General features: G+C 40.9%; 1 protein-coding gene across 3 annotated transcripts in view; it reads left to right on the forward strand.

The window, feature by feature from the left end:
- Window positions 1-18,800, forward strand: part of CLIP2 (CAP-Gly domain containing linker protein 2) — a 196,309-nt gene extending 177,509 nt beyond the window's left edge. For 2 of the 3 annotated variants that reach the window (XM_082245203.1, XM_082245204.1), the window contains 6 exons: window positions 1,990-2,073; window positions 4,896-5,052; window positions 7,218-7,377; window positions 10,569-10,754; window positions 13,831-13,893; window positions 17,807-18,800. In XM_082245203.1, coding sequence (XP_082101329.1) covers window positions 1,990-2,073; window positions 4,896-5,052; window positions 7,218-7,377; window positions 10,569-10,754; window positions 13,831-13,893; window positions 17,807-17,818 — 662 coding nt within the window. In that variant the 3' untranslated portion in view covers window positions 17,819-18,800. Of the gene's footprint in view, window positions 1-1,989; window positions 2,074-4,895; window positions 5,057-7,217; window positions 7,378-10,568; window positions 10,755-13,830; window positions 13,894-17,806 lie in introns of those variants that run through there. The other variant, XM_082245205.1, reaches the window with a different exon arrangement.
- Window positions 18,801-23,178: the final 4,378 nt, after the last annotated feature.

Raw genomic sequence — 23,178 nt, forward strand, 5'->3', positions numbered from 1 at the left:
TACAAGACAGAAAGTGAGGGAAAATCCACAACAGTAAAACAGACAACAATAAAAAACTGACTGCAGTTCTAGCCATTCCCTACTTAACTTAAAGTGATGGTAAACGAACACCTTGTAAAACAACCCATTCAGCGTAAAATAGAAATGAAAGGCAAAACATTTTTGTATAGATATAAAAAAGAAAAAGTTATAAATACCTTTTTTCCCTTTTTTATAAGTGATCACAGCTTCTCAGCTGCATAAGAGCTGTGGGGGGGGGGGGGGGAGTAGCAACAGCACACTGAGCTTGCCAGTGAAAAGCTGTGCAGCAGGGGCATGTCAAGACAAGCCTGATCATCGGAGGAGAGTACGCTGAGTTTCCAGCACAGCTAGAGAACTGACCACGCTGTGCTCTCCTGCTTAGTGTGATCAGTTGTAAATAGGAAAGCAGAGGGACTGGCAGGAACACCAGGGATTGCACATAAAGGAAGCAATACAAAGAGAACAGGGGACTTTCTCATACAAGTACATGGCACAGCAGGCACATATCAGAAGTATGGGGTAAAAAAAAGTGTTTTTACATCTGTCTGTGTTGCTGTCCGATAGTTTCCTTGACTTTCTATTTGGTAAAAAGGTTGTCCCCAGTAAAAGAAATAAGGGGAAATCTCTCTTAACTGAGCCCTGGACAGGAGTTAAACCCTGACAGTAGTTTTAGGCTTTCCCCATGCTATCCAAAACTAAAAAGAACATTTTGGCTCTAGACTCATAGTACTCCATTGCCTCTGGTGTAACATATACATGCTGTGTCGTAAAAGTGCGCCTTCTTCCAAGGCATCACATATACAGTATGTACAACCTCGTTTGTGCTGAAAGCACGCTCCATATCGTGCTCCCAGCATGCTCCCAGTACAAAGTCTAAGCTGACAACTCCGGGTCTCATACTAATGATCAGGAGTCAGGAAGATCGGCTCCCAATCACATGATCGCTGTGATAGCCTGTGATTGGTTTCTGTTCTGTACATAGTTTTTTTTCTCTTGGTCAAAGGAGAAGAATGTAAAAAAAAAAAAGAAAAATAACCATAATAAAGTTAAAATAGCTAGATAAGGGCTCCCCATGAGTAGGCTCCCATGGGCGGAGTGAAACACATTGGCGGCGTGGCCTGACGGGGGTCCAGGCTGAGACTACCACTTGTTTACACACAGCGGGTCTTGTTCTGATGTGCGGCTCCTGGGATCTTTTGCTGTTATCTGTCAAGGGCTTCATCTAGGTTAATGTTAGGATCAGTATCTTTTAGGTCGGCTAAAAATAAAAAAAATAAAAATGTGTATTATTGCTTCTTGACCCCTACAGTGGGTCAATAATATACATGTATATGGTAACACTACAAAAATCAGGAGTAGGAGAATGCACTTTGGAGTTTATTTACTGGTGGATCATGGTACTGACAAGAAATATACAGCTGGGTTCACACCTAATACCGATGCGGCTCACAGCAGGGGTCCGGTGCGTCCCTTTTCTTTGTTTCCAGGACGAATCAGCCCGAATGTTTGCCTGAATTCTGACCTGGAGCTAAAGACACACAGGACCCCTGTGCAATGCGCCCTGCAGCCGCCCCAGATGTGTGAACCAGTTCCATTGAGAGCCGGTCACAATCTCCTGTCATGCGAATTGGATGCGGGGAAGAAATAGATATTTTGGGCCAGTTTTCCTTTGATAATAAAAAGTTAGGAGATATATCCATTAACATTTACCACCAAATGAGGCCCAATTTATCCTTAAAAAAACAAGGTATAATTTACCTTAATAAACAAAGTAGTTGCAATCATATGTACTGTATAGTTTTTCTAATAAATGCTGACGTTGCCTAGTTGCACAGTTGAAAACTGTACATTAACCTTTAAATGTGTTTTCCTTTAGCCATTAAATGGTTAAAGGAGACTGAAACTGTTATTATTTCTTAATTTTTTCTTTCAAATGTCCTTAATTTCTCTTTATTACTTTTTATGTAGATTTACAGCTGAAACTTAACAAGCGAGAAAGAGAAGTATCCTCCATGTCTACACATATCGAATCACTTAGGGCTCAAATCAATGGTATGTTTGGCTATTGATATTTTGTAGTATGGCAGAGAAAATGATGCAATAGTGTACTGTACAAACCTGAAAATGTATTTAGAGGGTAAACTCTGGGATAAGCAAAATTGTTTAAATTATTAATCGACCAATACTGTTTTTTTACCGCCGATACCCATACCGATATTTTGGTCATCTGACATTTTTTTAATGTCTACAGGTACTGTGGTGGAGAATTTGGGGGTCTAAAAGACCCCAAACCCCTCTTCTGCATTTAAAAGCATTCAAAATGCCAAGTTTGGCTGTTTTGAATGCTGTAAATTTTTTTAATTCGGCGCCGCCAGTACCCGGAAGTGATGTCATTGACATCACTCCCGGGTACTCGGTGGCACCGAATTCAAAGAAATGGAGACCCGGTGAGACGGCGGCGGTGCAGATGGAGACCCGGTCAGACGGCGGCGGTGAAGGTAGGATGCCCCGGTCTCCCGGTGGGTGAAGGTAGGATGCCCGGGTCTCCTGGTGGGACAGGAGACCCAGGCGAGCCACGGAAGGTGGCGGGAGTGGGGGGGACGTCCCCTCCCGCTCCTTGGAATGACAGCCAAGCGGCTTCTCAGCCGCATCGGTTGTCATTACAAGACAGCTGACCGTCGGCTATGGACACCGGTACCGGGGTGATGCCTCTAGCTGCAGGCATCACCCCGGAACAAGCACTTTCCAGAAATATCGGTAAATCAAAAGGCAGATTCCGATAAATCGGGCAAAGTGCATATCGGCCCTCGATATATCAGCTTTGCCGATAATCGGTCGATCACTAGTTTAAATACAATAATTTGTGTTTTTACTTTAATCTAAGTGTTCTTTGTGCATTTTTTCCAGATCTGTGCAGTAATTCAGTGTTGAACTTTCCCGTAATAAAGACCAGTCACTGTGGCTCTCTCTTCTTGTTCAGAGTGACCAGTCTTGTCTCTGCCCCCTGCTGTAGTTTTCTGAAAGAAGCCTTTAGTGGGTGGACTTGTTAGGTCCTTCCCACAGCACTGCTCTCTGCACAGGCTATGTACAGCGTGATTATGTCACTGCCACTACATTTACAAGGTTATAACTTTGTTTGCAAAGGCACACAAAGTGGATTTATATTCGTTGTGGCTATTGAGGATTATATCTAAATGAAAGTTTTTGTGGCCAGAGTTCAGCTTTAAATTACCATGAATGTTTTGGTTGCAGGTGGCACTTCTATTTAGCTTTGTATGCATATACAGATTTGATATTTTATGGTATAGTATATTTTTAATCACATTTAATCACTACAAAAAAATCATATGGATGCGAATTTCACATTTCTAACAAAACAAATGGGGAAAAAAAAAACTCAAGTGGGGAGAAGGAAGGATCTCATCTCAAAGAAGCTTGAATACTTTAGCTATGATTATACTTTCTAATAATTAGTACAGAATTGTATTAGTAATAAGAAAAATTCTAATTCTATGATTTGGCCTGAAGCCTACCACAACTACAGATAAGCAAATTGTATTTGATTTTTAAAGGACTCATGAATTACTTTCAACAATGCACCTTCCAACCTGCCTGAGGGACAGGTCTCTACTCCTGCACTCTTGGTAAAAAAACAGGATATCTCAACTTTATTCCCATGCTTGAAAAGACTTGCAGTAACCCCAATTTGAAATAGGTGTCCTTGCTAAGACTGGCCATACACTGGGATGCCTGGTACACACATTCAGTTTTGTTTTCCCTTCAACCCAGCAGGCTGAAGGAAAAAAAACTGAAGGATCGCTGTACTAACACAAGTGATGTTAGTGCAGCAATCTCTCCCACTGTGCCTTTGTGTTCTGACAGGTCCTCCCTCCCCCCGCCAGAACACACTAATCAGGGCTCGCAGCCATATGGCACTTTTCCACTGCAAGTACCGGCTCGGCTGTACTCGGCCCTGCTTGGCCCGGTTTGCTTTTCCACTGCTGGTACCGCATGGTACGGTGTTGGAACGGTTCGGTACGGTACGTTATGGTTTGCTTTTCCACTAAAGTAGTACTAAAGTTAAGTGGGTGGGATAACAACGGGTCGGGTGCAATTCTCTGACCAATCAGTGGCTAGTAGTGACTGCATGCAAAGGATTGTGGGATATGGTACCGGGTATGGTACCTGTTGGAACCACAATCGAGTAGGTACTGTTTTTGAGAGCCATACCGTTCGGTTCCATGCAGTGGAAAAGCACCGCCGTACCGTACCGAACTGTTCCTACACTATACCATGCGGTACCAGCAGTGGAAAAGCACAAAAGCGAGCCGAACCATTCGGTTCCATGCAGTGGAAAAGCGCCAATAGACTGGCTTCTGTTGGAAGGACAGCTAAAAGTATTCTGACCGTGTAAGAATATTTGGACCGTGTGTTCTCAGATTAAAAGATTATTCCATCCACATGAACAAGGTTGATCCCCTCTGCCAGGACATTGTATGCTGACTGTGGCACCAGCCATTATCAGGATACCACCGATCAGTGAGTGCAGGTAATCGTTCTTAGAAAATTTTCTGACATGTACAGGGGGAAGCCATACACTGGCCCCTGCTGGTACATGACCAGCTTAACTTGCTTGCCTAGGAACAATGGGTATAGTCTACCAAGGTTCACAACAGACAGTGACATCACAAGTGGAACGTATTTGTTAATTCCTTTGTACATGATTACGTTTTTAAAGTGAATACAGGTTTCACTTTATACAATTAGCTTAGTAAACAGTCTTTACCATTTAGTAATTTAAACTCAATGCCTTTAAGATAATATTACAGAAATATTATTGTATTTATAATATCTGTAATTACTGTGATCAACAGCACTTGAGAGTAAATGTAAATCAGGAGACAAGAAGATGGATTCATTAGTGAAGGACAATAAGAAGCTAGAAGTGGAACTAGAAGCTTTTTCTAGGAAATCTCATGACTCATCAGGCCAGTTTGTCTTGATCAGCCAAGACTTGCTAAAAAAAGAAAGGTAAGTGATAATAAATTAATTAGGAGTTTACGAGATCCTAAAATGTATACATATCCAAAACTTTTCCTTTCAGTTTTGTGTAAGTTAGAAAGGGTTTTAACAAAGTGTTTTTTTTTTCTGTCGGTGTCCCACTGGGGAGATTCACCCCTTTATTTGTCCTGTTGGCTACTGTCACTGAAATTGAAAATGTCTTGCATTTTTTTCAATGAATACCAGTCTTACTCTGAATGGTGAATTCACAAACTCCACTTCATCCAATAAGAGATTGCCTTTTATTCATTGAAAACAATACAAGAAATTCTGTTAATGGTGGCAGTGCCAAGTGAGTGACCTCTGTGGTTGCTATGCAGAAGGAAAGATGCTCAACACTGGAGCCAAAAGACTGATGCTGTCACTAAAGTAGCAGCAACTACTACAGTGATTTGCAGTTTTCACAGGGATCACCCAGGTATAGCATATGCATACTTACATTGTAGCTATGCAATAAAATTCCTACCTAAACTTCATCTTTAAACTGCAGGTTCCATTTTGAGTTGTTTTTTATATTGAGATCAGATATCTCAGTATGAAAAATGTAAGCATCTGTGTCAGGTCACCTGTGGCCAGGTGACAACTGCACCCTGTAGGAGGCTGGGGTGCATCGCAAGGTAATGAACCCGATAGCAGACTGCTGCGGATGGACCGGAACTTGAGCCCAAGATTCCCCAGGGCACGGAGTCTAAGACCCAGCAGGTGTTCACCAGAGCCTCTAGTGGTGAGGATGGACTTGGCTGCAGCTGGGCCCAGGTCGCGGCCCCTGGGGTCCCCCGGGTCACGCTCCGTAGGGAGAGAAGGGAAGCAGCCACTCAGGACACACGGAATGGTGATGGGTAAGCCGAGGTCAGGGTAACAGGCAGACAAGGGTAACCAAGGGACAGGCCAAAGGTCAGGGTAACAGGCAAACAGGAATAGTCAGAGACAAGCCAAAGTCGGTACACAGAAAGGTAGATCAAGCACACGGCAGACAGGAACCAACTAACAAACACTGTTGAACAGCAATGCAGACCTGCAGTGCACTGGTTAATATAGACTTCCTGTGATGACCTGGGGTGGGGCAGGAACAGGAAGGAGAGATGACAAAAAGGAACCAGAAGTGAAGTCTGGCCTATAATACAGACATGAAGGGACAGGTAAGCTGCCAAACACTATTTCAAGTCCATGACAATCTGGTAGCTGACTAAGGTAAACTAAAACCATTATGGTATACAAACCATGACAATGTGGAACTTTTTTCCTTATTTTTTAATTTTATTCCAGGTAATTTCTAATTATTTTCTGTAAAACCTGTCAGCAGGCTGTGATTTAGGAGCTTGCACAGGTTTAGTCTTATGAGCTTACACTAAAAATGGTTTTCTGTACACTAGTTGCATACTGTGGGGGCATTTGTGAAAAATGAATTTTTGTTTGTAGTTGTTAATGTAACTTTTTTATTTTGAATGCAGTTTAGGTACAGTTTGGATATTTTGGAAATTTTTTCAACATGTCCCCAAAAAATTTAAGAATACTCAGCAATTCTTATATTTCATCATCACCATGAGAACCTTTGTAGCCCCAGAGTACCACCTGTGAGGCCATGTGTCCATCCAGATCGATTGTGATCTCTGCATGTCTACATTAAAAGGGTTAACAGGCATTTCTAATTTTCTAAGACTTATATAATCACTATACATTTGGAGAAAGCCAGCATTCAATCATATGTTTTGCTTATTATTAAGTTCATTGTTATCCTAAGAAGCAGATGCTTCCAATATGCTTAATAATGTAGCATACCCCAACTCTATTCTGCTACTGATTTTTGTAAAACAGAGGGCATACTATCTCATAGTGCAGTTTTGGTTATAAACCTCAAACCTCTGTGAAAAAATCAGACATTTAGGACATTTCCTGCCATTTTTGTTATTATGTACAATTTGGTAAATGCTGGTTTAATAAATAAAAAGTAATCTACAGTATTTAATAATGACAGATTTTGCAATATATATTATATCAGAACTTTTTATTTATATATTACTACTTTGGAAATGCATTGACACAATATTGTATATGCTTTATTAATTCCAGTTAAGACTAAAATAAGTAAATTGTTGCACTATTTTCACTTTATTCTATTTGCTATCGTACTGTAGAAGTCTCAATGAACTGAGAGCTTTATTACTTGAAGCCACTCGGCACTCACCAGGACCTGAGAAGGACCTAAGTCGGGAGGTCCATAAGGCAGATTGGAGATCAAAAGAGCAAAAATTAAAAGAAGAAATCAAAGTACTTAGAGAAAAATTAACAGCTTTGGTGAGTAATAAATTTTTCTAAAAGTTGCATAAACCACTTTTTTTATATATTTTTTTACATTAATTCACAATTTCTGATAGTATTTATTTATTTAATTTAAACAATGGCACATGCGCATTTATGTTTTCTTTGACTCTTTGCAGTTATCATTGCTTTCCACTGAATTTACATTAAATACATTTTTTGCATTCTACCATCTGTGTCTTTTGAAAATAATATTAAAAAATTCCAGAGAGTTTAGTCATTTTCTTGTCAATTCAATAAAAAAAATGAGTTCAAAGCAACTGAACAATGTCCACACAAATGAACATTTCATTGCTTTAACCTGAAAATCAAAATGAGTGATTTGTTTCGGGCTGAAACATGTGGACAACATAAAAACAGAAAAGTGTATCAATACTTACTGTATTTTCCTTTCCTGGCACCTATCTATAGTAGCATACCCCTGATAGAGCACCAAGTCTGACTCCTCCCTCAGGGCCAGTGTATAACACAAAAGAGAAGACAATTAGGCCCCCAGCATTCTCAGTGGAGATCTAATTTTATTTTTAATTATCAAAGGTATGTTGCCATGGATAGGCACCAGGAAAGGAAAATAACGGTAAGTATTAATACAATTTTCCATTTTCCTGGTGCCTTCCTGGCAGCATACTTTTGATAAATAACTAGCTAACACAGGTGGGATTATGCTGAGCAAAACATTTTTTTAGACAACTTATGTACTGTCTTCCTTTCAAACGTTACTGTTGTCAAGGCACCTGGGTCTACATGGTAGTGTTTGAGGACAATGTGTTGCTGCCCTGCATATAGTCTCTATGGAATAGTTAGCCTGAGTTGCCCAAGATACTGCCACTGATCCTGTAGAATGAGCCCTCACTACTGAAGAAGGATCCATTCCCTTCGCCATGTACACTTTTTGAATGGGCTTCACAATTCAGCATTAAGATAAAAAAACCTTCTGTGTGCAGCAGCCCCCCCCCCCCTAATACTTACTGGAGCCCCATCCCAATCCAGCAATGTGCACAAGTCCAGGACTCTCCCTCCTCCTTTACTCCATTGGCTCCTGCTGCTGTCAATCAAAGCCAGTTAGGCAACAACAAGAGAGAGGGGGTTGGGCTGAACCGCAGCTCCATGTCTGAATGGACACACAGAGCTGCGGCTCTGCTGTGGGGGACTCAACAGGAGGAAGGGACCAGGAGCGCCAGCTAGTAACATGAGAAGAGAAGGATCCAGGCTGCTCTATGCAAAACCACTGCACAGAGCAGGTAAGTATAACATGTTTGTTATTTTTAAAGAAAAAAAACCACAGGACTTTAATATCACTTTAAGGCCTGCAAATCTGAAACCCTTCTGCCCGAAGTTCTAGCTATCAGGAAAGCTGTCCTGAGGGTTAGGTTCCTTAATGAAGGTTGTGCAAGAGGCACAAAGAATTGCTCTCATAAAACTTGTTGAACTAATATAAGATCCCAACAGGGGAAAGTTCACCTTTGGTAACATTTTACATGTTACACCCTTATTTAGCGTGTAACACGTTACCAAAGAAAACCTGTCTGTGCCCCTCCGATCCCCCATTGTGACAGTGGACGAGGTGGCTCTTCCCGTTGTTGATTAGCCAACCGAACTTCGTTAATGTATCCATAAGAATGTCCCTGAGATTCTCGACCTGAGAACATGACAAGAAGAGAATATCTTTGAGGTAATGAAATACCCAGAGATCCCAGAGGAGCTAAGATGGTTATGAGCACATTCCTGAAGACCCTAGGGGAGTGCACACACCAAATGGAAGGCTCTGAAATAAAAGATGGATTTGCCCCACTGCAAACCTCAGATATTCCTGAAATGGGGATGCGTAAATAGGCGTCCTAAAGGTCTATTGACAACATCCGGTCCCCCGGGTCTGTATAATTGTTTGTGACTACTTCATCTTGAAGCCCTCTAGGTGAAGTGGTTTTATTTCTTTAGATCTATAATGGGATGCTATTCTCCCATCTTTTTTGACACCAAAAATATAGTGTGGAGTAAAAGCCTGATAATCCTTTTGAGGATGGCACTAAAGAGAGACTATGAACTTAAACAGGGCCTTTGCCTTTAGGGGAGATCCTGGAATGTTTGTGGGAGTAAAGTAATTTTGGGCAGCGGGACGCGTGAAGGTCCAAAAGTGACTGAATCTGATAGTTGACACCACACAGAAGTCTTGACAGTGATTTGCCCAGATATATTAGAAGTGTCTTAACCGGGCCCTGACTGGAAGAGCCTGGGCGGGCAAGTTGTCGAAAAGATTTTCTGAATCTTGGGGGAGCAGAAAGGCATTTTGCATGTGTGTCTTCAAAAACATCATCTGAGTGCTCCTCCAGGTTCTCATTGAATACTTTGCTTGTCTTGTCTGAAATCTCTGGCCCTGGATTTCTGGAAGTGACCAGAAAATGGTTTGGAATGCCTCAGTCTCCAATTTTTCTCCTCTGTTTCCCTTTATTTTCACCTGGTGTTCCTGCCAGTAAAACTATCAGTCTTTTGGTGACAATGCTTGCAGACTGCACTGTTTATATGGAGGAGTAGCAGTGTCTCCCTAGCAAATGACTACAGTACACCCCCTCTTCTCGTCTTCATAACATAGGAAAGGGTTTTGTAGTTCAGAGAGAGCTAGGAACACTGCTGAATGCTAAATGTATATAGATAGCGCTGAGCAAACTTTTGGCACTATATAAGTCCTGTATAATAATAATAATAATAATAAATAATAAGTAGCACAGCACAGGCAGATAGCACAGATTATCTGCAAAGAGTTCTGGAAAGATCAACGTGTACAGTATCTTTTTGCACCTATTGAACAGATATAAGAGATATACCTTTCTTTATTATTTATCCCCTTCATTTTTACTTTTGTCACAGATATATTTAGTACACACATCCTACATCCTAATATGTATTTAATTTTTTTCTGTTTTGTTCATCTGATAATTATTTTTACTGTTAATCCACAGGATTTATAGAGAAATAATGAAAAAGCTTCTAGAATGTCCACAAATTTGTTTATGGTGCATTTGGTCAAGGTACATTGGACAGTATCAACTAAAAATGCCACTGTAATTCTAGCTGTAGAATACATGACTTATTTGATGTTTCAATGCCTGTACATCACATGTGCATTTATGACCAATTTCTAAAATACAATTTTTTCTTCTGTTCATTAGGATAAAGAGAAATCAGGAACGGATCAGAGGAGATACTCATTAATAGACCCATCCACAGAGTCAGAAGTTCAGAGGTTACAACACCGTTTGGTTAGCACAGAAGATGCACTTCGAATAGCACTAGACCAGGGTCATCAAGTGGAGAAACTCATGGAGGCCATGAGAAGCAGCGCTGAAAAGTCTCAGGTATAGTTTCTAAATAATCTCACTGTGATCTTATGTCACCACCAAGACTAGGACTGGGACTGGAGGGTGGGGAGATGGATTGGGTGGGTGTAGAAAGGGCAGCTGCTGGTTTCTCTGTATGTAGGGAGGGGGACACGAGGCAGCAGCCCATAGAGTACATTTACCCAAACTGAGAGCACAGCCTCACCCCTTCCATCCTTTACTTACCTGCCCCGCTGTCTGGAGGTTGCCCTATCTAACAGGAGATGCCCAAGCAGAGGGGCAGTGATATCTCAAGTCGTGAGGTCCATTGTCTGCATATAACCTTTTTTTTCACCTTTCCCCTTTCAACTGTCAGACAGGCAATACCGGCACTATAGTGCTAATATCATAGATCCCAGATGCAAAAGATGTTCGGGGGTGCCCACATTAAGGGGAGGTGGAGCACACATTGACATTGTCGCCCTGGCACTAGATGACCTTGTCCCGGCACTGGTCACCACATTCATCTTCTTATTTCATCATAGTAGCACAAGGTCTGCTTAACAGGCTATGCTATAATCCTTTAATTAGCTGAAAGCAGAAGTTAGTCATTACAATGACATAAAAATAAATGATCCCCTTTAGAATGCCAAAAGGGAGAGCTTTGCATTTCTTACTAAAACAAATATCACCTTTAAAGCATATATTTATTTTTGAGTATTTATTTTTTTAAGGGGAAGTGGCAGAATTTATTTTTAAAGTGTTTGTTGACCCAAAAAAATATATATATTGATCCTATTCCCTTAAAGCATGTTATACAGCACAGTGCTTGTGCTGTGTAATTTGGTCCCTTCTATTACCTAAAATAACTGGCTGATCCTGCCTGGCTATGTCCTCCCCTCTGTAAACTGACCACGGTATATCATGGCTGCTGAACCCTGACATCGTGTTCAGTTTACATGCCTCAATCGTCCGCAGCTCTCCTGTCCTCCTCTGTCATTTCTCCCCCCCCCCTCCCTCCCTGCCTGTCTGCTCCTGTGTCTGTGCCCTCATCCTCCCCTCCTGCTCCTGTAGTTTAATTTAAAGTTTCATATCCTGTCTACAGTCTGTTTAATAATCCTGTGTGCCCCTGTGTTTAATAAAAATAAGCTGTTCTTTACCAGTTTTTAGATCGCCGATCGCCGTTCACATGACCTGCCACCTCTCTCCTCCTCCCCTCCCGACTGACATTAGTGGGGAATCCTCAGCCCCGCCCGCTGCATCCAGTTGTCAGACAGGGAGAGGAGAAAGCCGACGGGTCACGTGAGCAGCAATCAGTGCTCTGAAAACTGGTAATGAACGTCTTTTTAAAAAAAAATACATATACAGACACAGGGGCACGGGCACACAGGATTATTAAACAGGCCAGACAAGATGATATAAAGTGGCTTAATAACCACTTTAAAGGGGAAGTTGAGATTACAGAAGGGGGGCGCTTGCCCCCCCCTTGCCCTCCCTTGCGGACGCCCATGTACAGAACCCTTTTTTCTAGCAGTGTAGGCACTGTTATCTTGTTGCCTAATGGGAAGACTATGGGTAAAGACTATCAGTTTATTTTGCGCATATCAAAATATCACACATGCACAAAAAGAATTTCCTTTCACAATAACCACATGTTTACTGTTTACAAACTTTTGTGGGCATGTTCAGAGTGGTTTTTGAGTAATGGCAAAGAAAGAGAAGGCAAAATTTTGCTTTCAGTAATCCTCCCATATTATTTGGGGTCAGTTTACTAAAGGAGTAAAGCATGTTGAATTTGCAAGGTAAATTTTCATTTAGCTTAATGCATAAGGTGAAGTTGTGCTTACTTCAGTCATCCAATCACGTGTGAGCAAAAATGCTGATTTTTTTATTCATATTTCTTGCATGTGATTGGGTTAATTTTCACTTCCCTTCATTCACTAAGTGAAAATTTAATTTGCAAACTGAACATGCTCTGCCCTTTTACTAAATCATTTGCATTGTTAGTGAAATTTCAAGCACAGGAGTCCAGGACAGAGAAAGGCCGAGATGGGATAAGAGAGAATGACTAGGGTAAAAGAAAAGTAGATGGCTCAAAGTTTCTGCAGAAAGTCAATGTTTACATGGCTATACATGGGGCTGTATCTCAGGACAAACTTTTCTCAAAGTTTTTAAAAAAAAAAAAAAAAAAGATGAATAAGATTGTTATATTTATGGATACATAAATGTATCCATCATTATAAACAAGGTACAATTCTGTGGACGAAATGTAATATCCTTTATTCAATTCTTTACATCGCTCCTGCTCTTGGACCTCTTCTCCCTCTTATTTTGCCTATTATTAGTTAATAAACCAGCAGTTAACAAACAATTGGCACCAAGAAGAATTCTCACTTAGGCGCACAAATTAATTTTAACACATTTGAACTTTTTCATCTATTTAATATAAAGTATCACAGCCTTTCCAGCTATAAAACATTGACAGTAAACAGCTTTTAAGAAAGGGAAATTATAGAAAAAGAACTTTAAATATAGCACATTTAAAAAAAAATATATATACACATATTGGCAACAAAAATAAATATAAAAACACATTTTTTTTATTATTTAACATGGGTTAAAATATATTGGAGTAATCTGATGGATAAAAATGTCATAAGTTCATTAGCATGAATGGCATGAGTATGACCACCTCAATTACAGATAATGGTATACTATATTCACAGGTCGATATGCTTCATGGATTTACCCTCCTTTTTAGGACCACTGTGATCAAGATTCAGTATTATAATGATGTTCACACTTAAAAAAAAAAAAAAAAAAAACACACATAAAATAAATACAGTATGCATTCAAACTGCTCAATTCCAAAATAAACCCTAAAACAGGAATTATAGCAACCTCCTAAAAGGTACTGATTAGGATGCACTTCCCGACTGTTCCTGGGTCTCAAACATTGGATCACGCAGCATATAAAATGGAGTACCCACTAGATGGACCTTATGTCAAGGCTGTCAGATCGGAATGCCAAACCCTCGTAGGGTTTCCAGGTGTAAAACATTAACAGCTAACTGCATACGTATATCTGATTTTATGTATATTTTTTTTCTCACAGATGACTGGAAACTCAGGGTCTGCCAATGGTATCCATCAGCAGGATAAAGCACATAAACAGGAGGTATGTTGTACTGGAATGTGAGGGACTTCAATTCCACATTTAAAGAAGATATGATACTCACTTCACCCAGTGGTATAATGCTACAGGACAATAAGTCTACAGTGCAATTATTTTGTATAATTGTTATGTCCTTATAATACTATTTAGGTAGTGGTTTAGGCTGTGGACACAGAACAGTGACTTCATAGTTAATGTAAAAAAGTTGAGACAAACCCTTATTGTGTGATATGCTTTGTACATTGTGCAGTGGCATCATCTGCTTGTAACAGAGAATTCAATTCTCCATACTTACCTCCTCTCCAGCGATGTAGCACCTACAGGCTCTCTTCTCAGTGCCAGCATCTTTGCCCCAGTCTTCTTATGTGGCTTCCATCTTGATTGGCCAGCCCAGGAGGATGTAACTTCCTGCACATGCACTGCTCATAATACACTGCTCAAACAAATGTAAGGAACACTTTGAAAACACATGGTTCTCAATCATGAAAAATCTCAATGATGAAAAATATCATGCTGGATATCTATACTGATATGGACTGGGTAATGTTTTAGGAACAAAGATATTCCATATTCCACATTGTTTGATGGAAATGAAAACTGTCAACCCTCAGAGGGCTGAATTCATAGACACCCCGAAAATCAAAGTGAAAAAAACGATGCAGCAGGCTAGTCCATTTTGCTGAAATTTCATTGCAGCAACTCGAAATGGTACTCAGTAGTTTAAATGGCCCCCACATGCTTGTATGCATGCATGACAAAGTCGGGGCATGCTCCTAATGAGACAATAGATGGTGTCCTGGGGTATTTCCTCCCAGATCTGGATCAGGGCATCACTGAGCTTCTTAACAGACTGAGGTGTAACCTGGTGGCATCGAATGGACCGAAACATAATGTCCCAGAGGTGTTCTATTGGATTTAGGTCAGGCGAGTCTGAGGGCCATTCAGTGGTATCAATTCCTTTATCCTCCAGGAACTGGCTGCATACTCTTGCCACATTAAGGCCTGGCATTGTCGTGCACCAGGGGGAACCCAGGACCCACTGCACAAGTTTAGGGCCTGAAAATGGGTCCAAGGATTTCATCCAGATACCTAATGGCATTCAGGGTGCCATTGCCTAGCCTGTAGAGGTCTGTGCGTCCCTCTATGGATATGCCTTTCCAGACCATCACTGACCCACCTCCAAACTGGTCATGCTGAACGATGTTACAGGCAGCATAATGTTCTCCACGGCTTCTCCAGACCCTTTCACGTCTGTCACATGTGCTCAGGGTGAACCTGCTCTCATCTGTGAAAAGCACAGGGTGCCAGTGGCGGACCTGCCAATTCAATGGCGCACCTGGTGTTCAATAGCAAATGCCACTTGAGCTCCATGGTGCTGGGCAGTGAGCACAGGACCCACTAGAGGATGTCTGTTTCTGATTGTTTGGTCAGAGACATTCACACCAGTGGCTTGCTGGAGGTTGATTTATAGGGCTCTGGCAGTGCTCATCCTGTTCCTGCTTGCACAAAGGAGCAGATACTGATCTTGCTGATGGGTTAAGGGCCTTCTACGGTCCTGTCCAGCTCTCCTAGAGTAACTGCCTGTCTCCTGGAATCTCCTCCATGCTCTTGAGACTAGGCTGGGAGACACAGCAAACTTTCTGGCAATGGCAAGTATTGATGTGCCATCCTGAAGGAGATGGACTGCCTGTGCAATCTCTATAGGGTTCAGGTATCACCTAATGCTACCAGTAGTGACACTGACCCTAGCCAAATGCAAAACTAGTGAATAACAGCCAGAAAATATGAGTAGGGAAAACAATGTCAGTGACCTACACCTGTAAAACCATTCCTCTTTTGGAAGTCATCTCATTGTTGCCCATCTAGTGCACCTGTTGTTAATTTCATTAACACCAAAGCAGCTGAAACTGATTAACAACCCCCTCTGCTACTTAATTGACCAGATCAATATCCCAGGAGTTTTATTGACTTGATGCTATACTCTGATTAAAAAGTGTTTCTGAGCAGTGTAGACATGTGCTCCTCAGTTTTTTTAGTTTGTAGCTTTAACAATTAGTTTAGTAGTTTTCAGACGATTGTGGACAGGTAGGTGTAAGTATTTAATTATATTTTTTCATGTGACAACACTGAAGAAATTACACTTTGCTACAAAGTAACGTAGTGAGTTTACAGCTTGTATAACTGTAAATTTGCTGTCCCCTTTAAAATAACTCAACACATAGCCATTAATGTCTAAACCTCTGGCAACAAAAGTGAGTACACCCCTAAGTGAAAATGTTCAAATTGGGCCCAATTAGCCATGTTCCCTCCCTGGTGTCATGTGACTCATTAGTGTTAACAAGGTCTCAGGTGTGAATGGGGAGCAGGTGTGTTAAATTTGGCCTTACCGCTCTCACTCTCTCATACTGGTCACTGGAAGTTCAACATGGCACCTCATGGCAAAGAACTCTCTGAGGATCTGAAAAAAAGAATTGTTGCTCTACATAAAGATGGCCTAGGCTATAAGAAGATTACCAAGACCCTGAAACTGAAATACAGCACGGTGGCCAAGACCATACTACGGTTTAACAGGACAGGTTCCACTCAGAACAGGCCTCACCATGGTTGATTAAAGAAGTTGAGTGCACATGCTCAGCATCATATCCAGAGGTGGTCTTTGGGATAAAGACATATGAGTGCTGCCAGCATTGCTGCAGAGGTTGAAGGGGTGGGGGGGTCAGTATGTCAGTGCTCAGACCATACGACGCACACTGCATCAAATCAGTCTGCATGGCTGTCGTCTCAGAAGGAAGCCTCTTCTAAAGATGATGCACAAGAAAGCCCGCAAACAGTTTTGCTAAAGACAAGCAGACTAAAGACATGGATTACTGGAACCATGTCCTGCTTATTTGGTTCAGATGGTGTCAATCGTGTGTGGCGGCAACTAGGTGAGGTGTACAAAGACAAGTGTGTCTTGCCTACAGTCAAGCATGGTGGTGGAAGTGTCATGGTCTGGTGCTGCATGAGTGCTTCCGGCACTGGGGAGCTCCAGTTCATTGAGGGAACCATGAGTGCCAACATGTACTGTGACATACTGAGGCAGAGCATGGTCCCCTCCCTTCGGAGACTGAGCCACAGGGCAGTATTCCAACATGATAATGACCCCAAACATACCTCCAAAACGACCACTGCCTTGCTAAAGAAGTTGAGGGTAAAGGTGATGGACTGGCCAAGCATGTATCCAGACCTAAACCCTATTGAGCATCTGTGGGGCATCCTCAAACAGAAGGTGGAAGAGCGCAAGGTCTCTAACCTCCACCAGCTTCGTGATGTCGTCATGGAGGAGTGGAAGTGGACTCCAGTGGCAACCTGTAAAGCTCTGGTGAACTCCATGCCCAAGAGGGTTAAGGCAGTGCTGGAAAATAATGGTGGCCACGCAAAATATTGACACTTTGGGCCCAATTTGGGCATTTCCACTTAGGGGTGTACTCACTTTTGTTGCCAGCGATTTAGACATTAATGGCTGTGTCTTGAGTTATTTTGAGGGGACAGCAAATTTACACTTATACTGTATTTTACTGTTATAGAAGCTGTACACTCACTACTTTACATTGTAGCAAAGTCTCATTTCTTCAGTGTTGTCACATGAAAAGATATAATAAAATATTTACAAAAATGTAAGGGGTGTACTCACTTTTGTGAGATACTGTACACAGGCAAAAGACAACTCCCTTCTGCAATGCAGTTCAAAATTTCGATGGTTATCCAAATAACACTTTTGCATTGTCAGCATTATTACTTATAATAAGGATCACAAAGGCAAGGCTTAATGTATGCTAGTCTAAGAATTATCATAAAGGATTTTGGATTTTATAGTGCTTGCTATATATACACTGTACTACTTCTAAGCACTTATCTACGTTTTTTTCTGTTGCAGGAAAACCATTGATATCCACAGCAGAGTATAAAGTCCTTCTCAGTATGAAAAAGATGCTTTCTATATTGGGACTGGCATATCAGAGAGACTTTGTATGCATTTTTCATGTGTGAATAAAAGTGGACAGTGTTCAATTTTACAGTTAGATTCCACCAGGACAATCATTAGAAGTTCACAACCACCATTTGCAAAAAGTTGGCTGGAAGTCCAGGAACCATTTCTTCTCATACAGAATCTTGGAATGGCCTTTCAGCTTTTTGGAGAAAACGTTTAGTTGGCCAGTTACACTACCACCCAAATAATTTTGATTGTTGATAGATGATATTCTATAGACTGTATTGGAACGCTAATAGATTTGTAATTGAAGCACTAATAAATTCTCTATCTTCGGTCTGACTATAACCAATAAAGTGTTGCAGAGGATGAATGTAATAAACACAACAAGGTTATATTCACTCAGTACATATGTATTTGTCCTCTTCACCTTAGTGAGAGTTCAGCTATGCTCCTATGCCACTGGAAGTATATTCTGGAATGGCATTGCTTTAAAACAAGGGCAGTAATTCATGATAATGCATAACGTCCTAGTGCAAACCAATGTTAACGTAATAAGCAGGTACATGCATTTGATTTTTTTTTACTGTTAGATTCCTATTTTATTGTTATGATGGCCATCGTTGAATTATAATCGACAAAATGCTCCCCACTGTATGGTAAGGTCAAGTTAATTCTTAAGCATCTGGATGAATATGTGCAATTAACTCAGTTGTACTCTAATGGACTTCTGCCTAATAGTACTAAATATGGCTGAATAATCATTGAAAGACTGTAAGGTACTTTGTGTTTTTTTTTTGTTTTTTTTTAACATTGTATGTTATGGTATGAAAAAATACTTTTGACCAAGAAAATTTTATGTTAGATAAACTTAAGGGTTTAAAACATGAACATGTAAGATATGCCTTTTTAAATAAATGTAATTCCTTATTTATCTTAACACAGCAAGAGGTGCGTTATCTATTATATATTGTGTTCTTCTTTAATTAAGGGACGAGTGACATCCTTCTATTTAGTCAATGTAAAGATTGGCATTTAATATTTGTCAGAAAGCGGTTATATTGATTGTAATAGAACGGGCTTTCTCAACCAGGGTTCCTCCAGAGGTTGCTAGGGGTTCCTTGAGCAATGAGAAATTCCTGCCTCTCCGATATGTTCCCATGGACACCATTGATCTTTTTAGCTATCTGTAAGGGGGTAATTCTTCCCAATGATGACAAAAGTAAGGAGCATTCTTCCCGCTGACCATCACACTAATGTATCATGAGTTGTAGATATAGTAAATTTTAGCAGGGGTTCCCTGAGATTGGAAAGTTATTACAAGAGTTCCTCTGTGTTGAAAAGGTTTAGAAAGGATGTATTAGAACCATGTGGTAAATGGATGTCACTGCCAAGATCATTTACGTCTATTATCAGAAACACTGAGAGTGACTTCTTTATGGTGAGCACAAGTACACTGTCCATACAAATATCTTTTGTTGCATTATAGTAACCTCTAATATGAACATTGCAGTCGGTCTTCCTACAATGACAGGAAATTCATTATTCATGGGCTAATCTTGGAGTCACAACACAGAGAACAAACTGTCACTTTAGAATAGAGGAAATACCATTTATGTGTAGCCTCACTAGAAGTACGCATCAACAATAATGGTTTTCTCAAACTATTCATCTTACTAGCAGCTAATGCACTAACCAAAATTAACCACTAGGTGTCATATGACTCATTCTGGCTAATAATTTCCTGAAGTGCTGGTTGTATGTATGTGCTGTAAGAAGTACAATATGTTCAAGAAATCAAATATTTAACAGTCACCAGTAAAAAGTGGACCTTCATTTTGAACGAAATTGGAGAATTCTAAATAAAATAAAAATTCACATTTCAAATGCAAATTCAAGGTGGGAACATTTTTTTTTGTTTTAAAGTTTGGCCCCTTATAGGGTTGCTAGGCAAGCTGTTGCTACCCCCACAGTCCCCCAGTGAATATTATTTTGCCTATTTTAGATATAGTTTGGTGTTACTTTTTTTTTTAAAGGCATTTATAGTTTTCATTTGCAAAACATATTAAACAAACAAGCAAATGCCATCTGAGAATGGCGTTGGCAGTAGTGATAGCTAAGAAGAGCCCATTAAAAGTACAAATCAGGGTAATACATACTAGACTGCTTGTGGAATGGCTATTCATTGGTAAAGATAGTTTGAGTTATTTGTACAATAAACCTGAGCCAGCCATAGCAACCAGAAAAATAAACAAGGTAACAGAACAACTACACATACAACCACCAACTACACCATACACACACATACATACAGTCCTCTCTCCCAATTAAAAAAAAAGCTTTATAGCAAACCCATTAAAGATACAATTGAGAAGAGTCCAGATCCACAACCTGAGAAGCTGTGCTATCCAGCCATGGTTGCCACACTTTAGTGAATTTTTTAGAGCAAGCTCGCCCATTGTAAATAAGTTTGTAGACAGGCAGCGCCTGGTTTATCAGACGGCAGACATATGGCAGGGTGGGCGGTGCTGGATCCTTCCAAAGCAGCAGAATAACTTTTTTTGCATAGAAAAATATCCCAAAATGGGTTGTTAGCATGTCAAACAATTCAGCCCAAAAAGGGGACAGGTTTGGACAGGACTAAAACACATGCAAAGCATGGGAATGTAGACTGCAACTTGTCATTAAACAATTTAAATATTTTGAACATACCTTCTTCAAAATAAAATAAATCAGACCACTCAATAATGAATACCACTCATAGATGGATAAAAATTGGCCGCGGCACCTTTATTGGTTTCTTAAATTATTTAAAACATTTAATCATCAATAAATAAATAAATATTAATAAATATTATTATAATAAATAAACCATGAATAATAATAAATTAAAATTCAGCAACACCAAATCACTCAGTCATAGAACTCGAGTGATGACCAGTCAAAATATATATTTTTTAAGCTTCAAACAAGTCCCCCCTTGATCCAAGGGTGACAGACCACATAAAAGTGCCACGACAGGGATGGGGGGGTGGGGAGCTCGCCAAGCCACTCAGAGACACTGAGGAGACCGAAGCCGCGCAGCCCTTTTTATATGCCTGAGTCTCTGACGTAGCCGCACGTGCCTCACGTGTCTCCCGCCCAGATGACGTGTGACTTTCCCGCCTAGCTAGGATTGAAACTAACCAATCCAAGCGCTTCCCGCCGAAAAATTCAATTCAAAACGCCGCTGCTAAAAACAACTAGCGGCGATTCCGCTACACTAAAGCACTAATTCAAAACCTGACAGCGATACCCGCAGCCACACTCCCATGCCGTCTAGGCATATATTATGCCCAACTGACATTAGCTGAGTCTTCCCTACACATAGGGCAGCAAGCTTGGTCTGTCAATCCTATATGATTCAGATAAGCAGGAGTGTAATGCAATTGGTGAATACATTTAAAATGTATAAGTTTATCAGCCATGCTAATAACATCTTGCAGGAAAGTTTCTGTGACCTCCTCCCAATCTTCATCTGCAAGATAAGGAAGGTAGGAAGGTATGCCTGCCATTTCCCACAAGAGAAAGCAAAGGGGTGTGGACCTGCAGATTGTAAGGCATTATAAAAATGTAGTTACCAATTGTTCTATATAAGGGTCTGCCATAAGATGTTCCAAAGGAGATGTGGTCAAGTCCACTCCCAGCAGTCCAATTGTGCTTGCACATCATTACGTAGTTAGAATTTATTAGACCCATCAGCCCGTTCTTTTAGGACATCAAAGAAGATAAAGGTTCCCTCCACATACATCTGAGATAAGTAAGCAATCCCTTTAGCTATCCACCAAGACATATCCGGGTGGTTGTAAAGTTCCTTGAAGTTGGAGTAGCACAATGGTGTATTCGATACAAGGAGATCCTTAACCCCAAGAGAGGAGCTTTCCTGCTGTGGACCATGTTAAAAAACAGGCATCCATGGGAGAAAATTTCCCACACAACGATGGGGGAAATTTTCCCCACACAACAATGGTACCAGACAGAGGACCGCATCTTTGAGCCCCCTGGAGGTACCTTGAAGAGCTAACATTAGAGTGGTGAAGAGGTCAGGAGCATCCGGGTGAAACCAGTTATACACATTACCTCAACCTAGAACTATTAGCAAATCAAAAATTGGCCTCTTTATTGGCCGGTGGCGGATGATATCACTCCTGCACATGCACAGGGGACCATCATTCTGCCACTGTAAGCTGAGCTGACCATGCACAGATCAGTTTGCAGTGCTGAAGGAGATGGGAAGCAGGCAGGTAGAGGAATTTTATTGCAGAAGAGACAGTGCATGTCTTTTCTGAAATAAATGTCTGCCTGCTTGCAGTTTTTTCAATGATTTTAGTCCCGCTTTAATGCTAGTGATAAACGGCATCATATATCTCATTTCTCATGTTGCTGTAGTTCCACTCTAAATGTAAACATTAACTGAATTACATCAGTTTGCTAAGTGCCGGTTCACACTTCCGCGTGTGCGGCGATCGCATGTAATATTGGAGCGCACTGCTCCTTCATTACATGCGATCGGATGTGCAGTGCGAATTCAGCCATACACTTTGTATGGCTAAATTCGCACTGCACCCGCACAAAAGTCGCACAGAAGGGCATTTTTTCAGCCGCATCAGGATCGGATCGCACAGTGGTTCACACTTGTGCGATCCGATCCTGTGCAAACTGTCAGATCGCACTGCGATATGCGATCAAACTGGGGGTGTCGTTAACATTTCATTGACACCCCCAGCGTATCGCATATGGCAGTGTGAACTGCCAGAGGTGCGTTTGCGATGCGGGAACAGGCTGCGAATTTGCAGCCTTCCCGCATCGCACAAGTGTGACCCCGCACTAAAACCCTGTATCAGAATCAAATGCTATTTATGTTATCTTTTTTCATCTCTTTTTGCATTTCAGTGTTGCTGATTTCCAGCTGCCTCTATACAGTAGTTTCATGTCTATATTTTGCACTTCAGGGAGGGCTGAATGATATTTCTTAGGTTTCCTGATGGTGACAACAGTGAAACAGGCCTAAATAACGTGAAAGTGCAATGTTAAAGCAGCCACTTTGATTCTTTTATAGAAGCCTATGAGACATGGTGACAACGCAGAAGCATAATTGAGAGACAGGAACACGTATTGTTGGAAATGCCTAAATAAGGACAATGCATTTTCTTTTTTTTTTTTGAAAATTTGTTTTTATTGAATTTTTGCACAAAAAAACAGACAAGACAATGCCACGCAGGGCAACAACCATAAACAGTGACAACAGGTCAAACCCCTCCCACACCACCCCCCACCCC

The sequence above is a fragment of the Pelophylax lessonae genome (genome assembly GCF_965119305.1).
Source record: "Pelophylax lessonae genome assembly, chromosome: 2".
In the NCBI taxonomy this organism is placed as follows: Eukaryota; Metazoa; Chordata; class Amphibia; order Anura; family Ranidae; genus Pelophylax; species Pelophylax lessonae.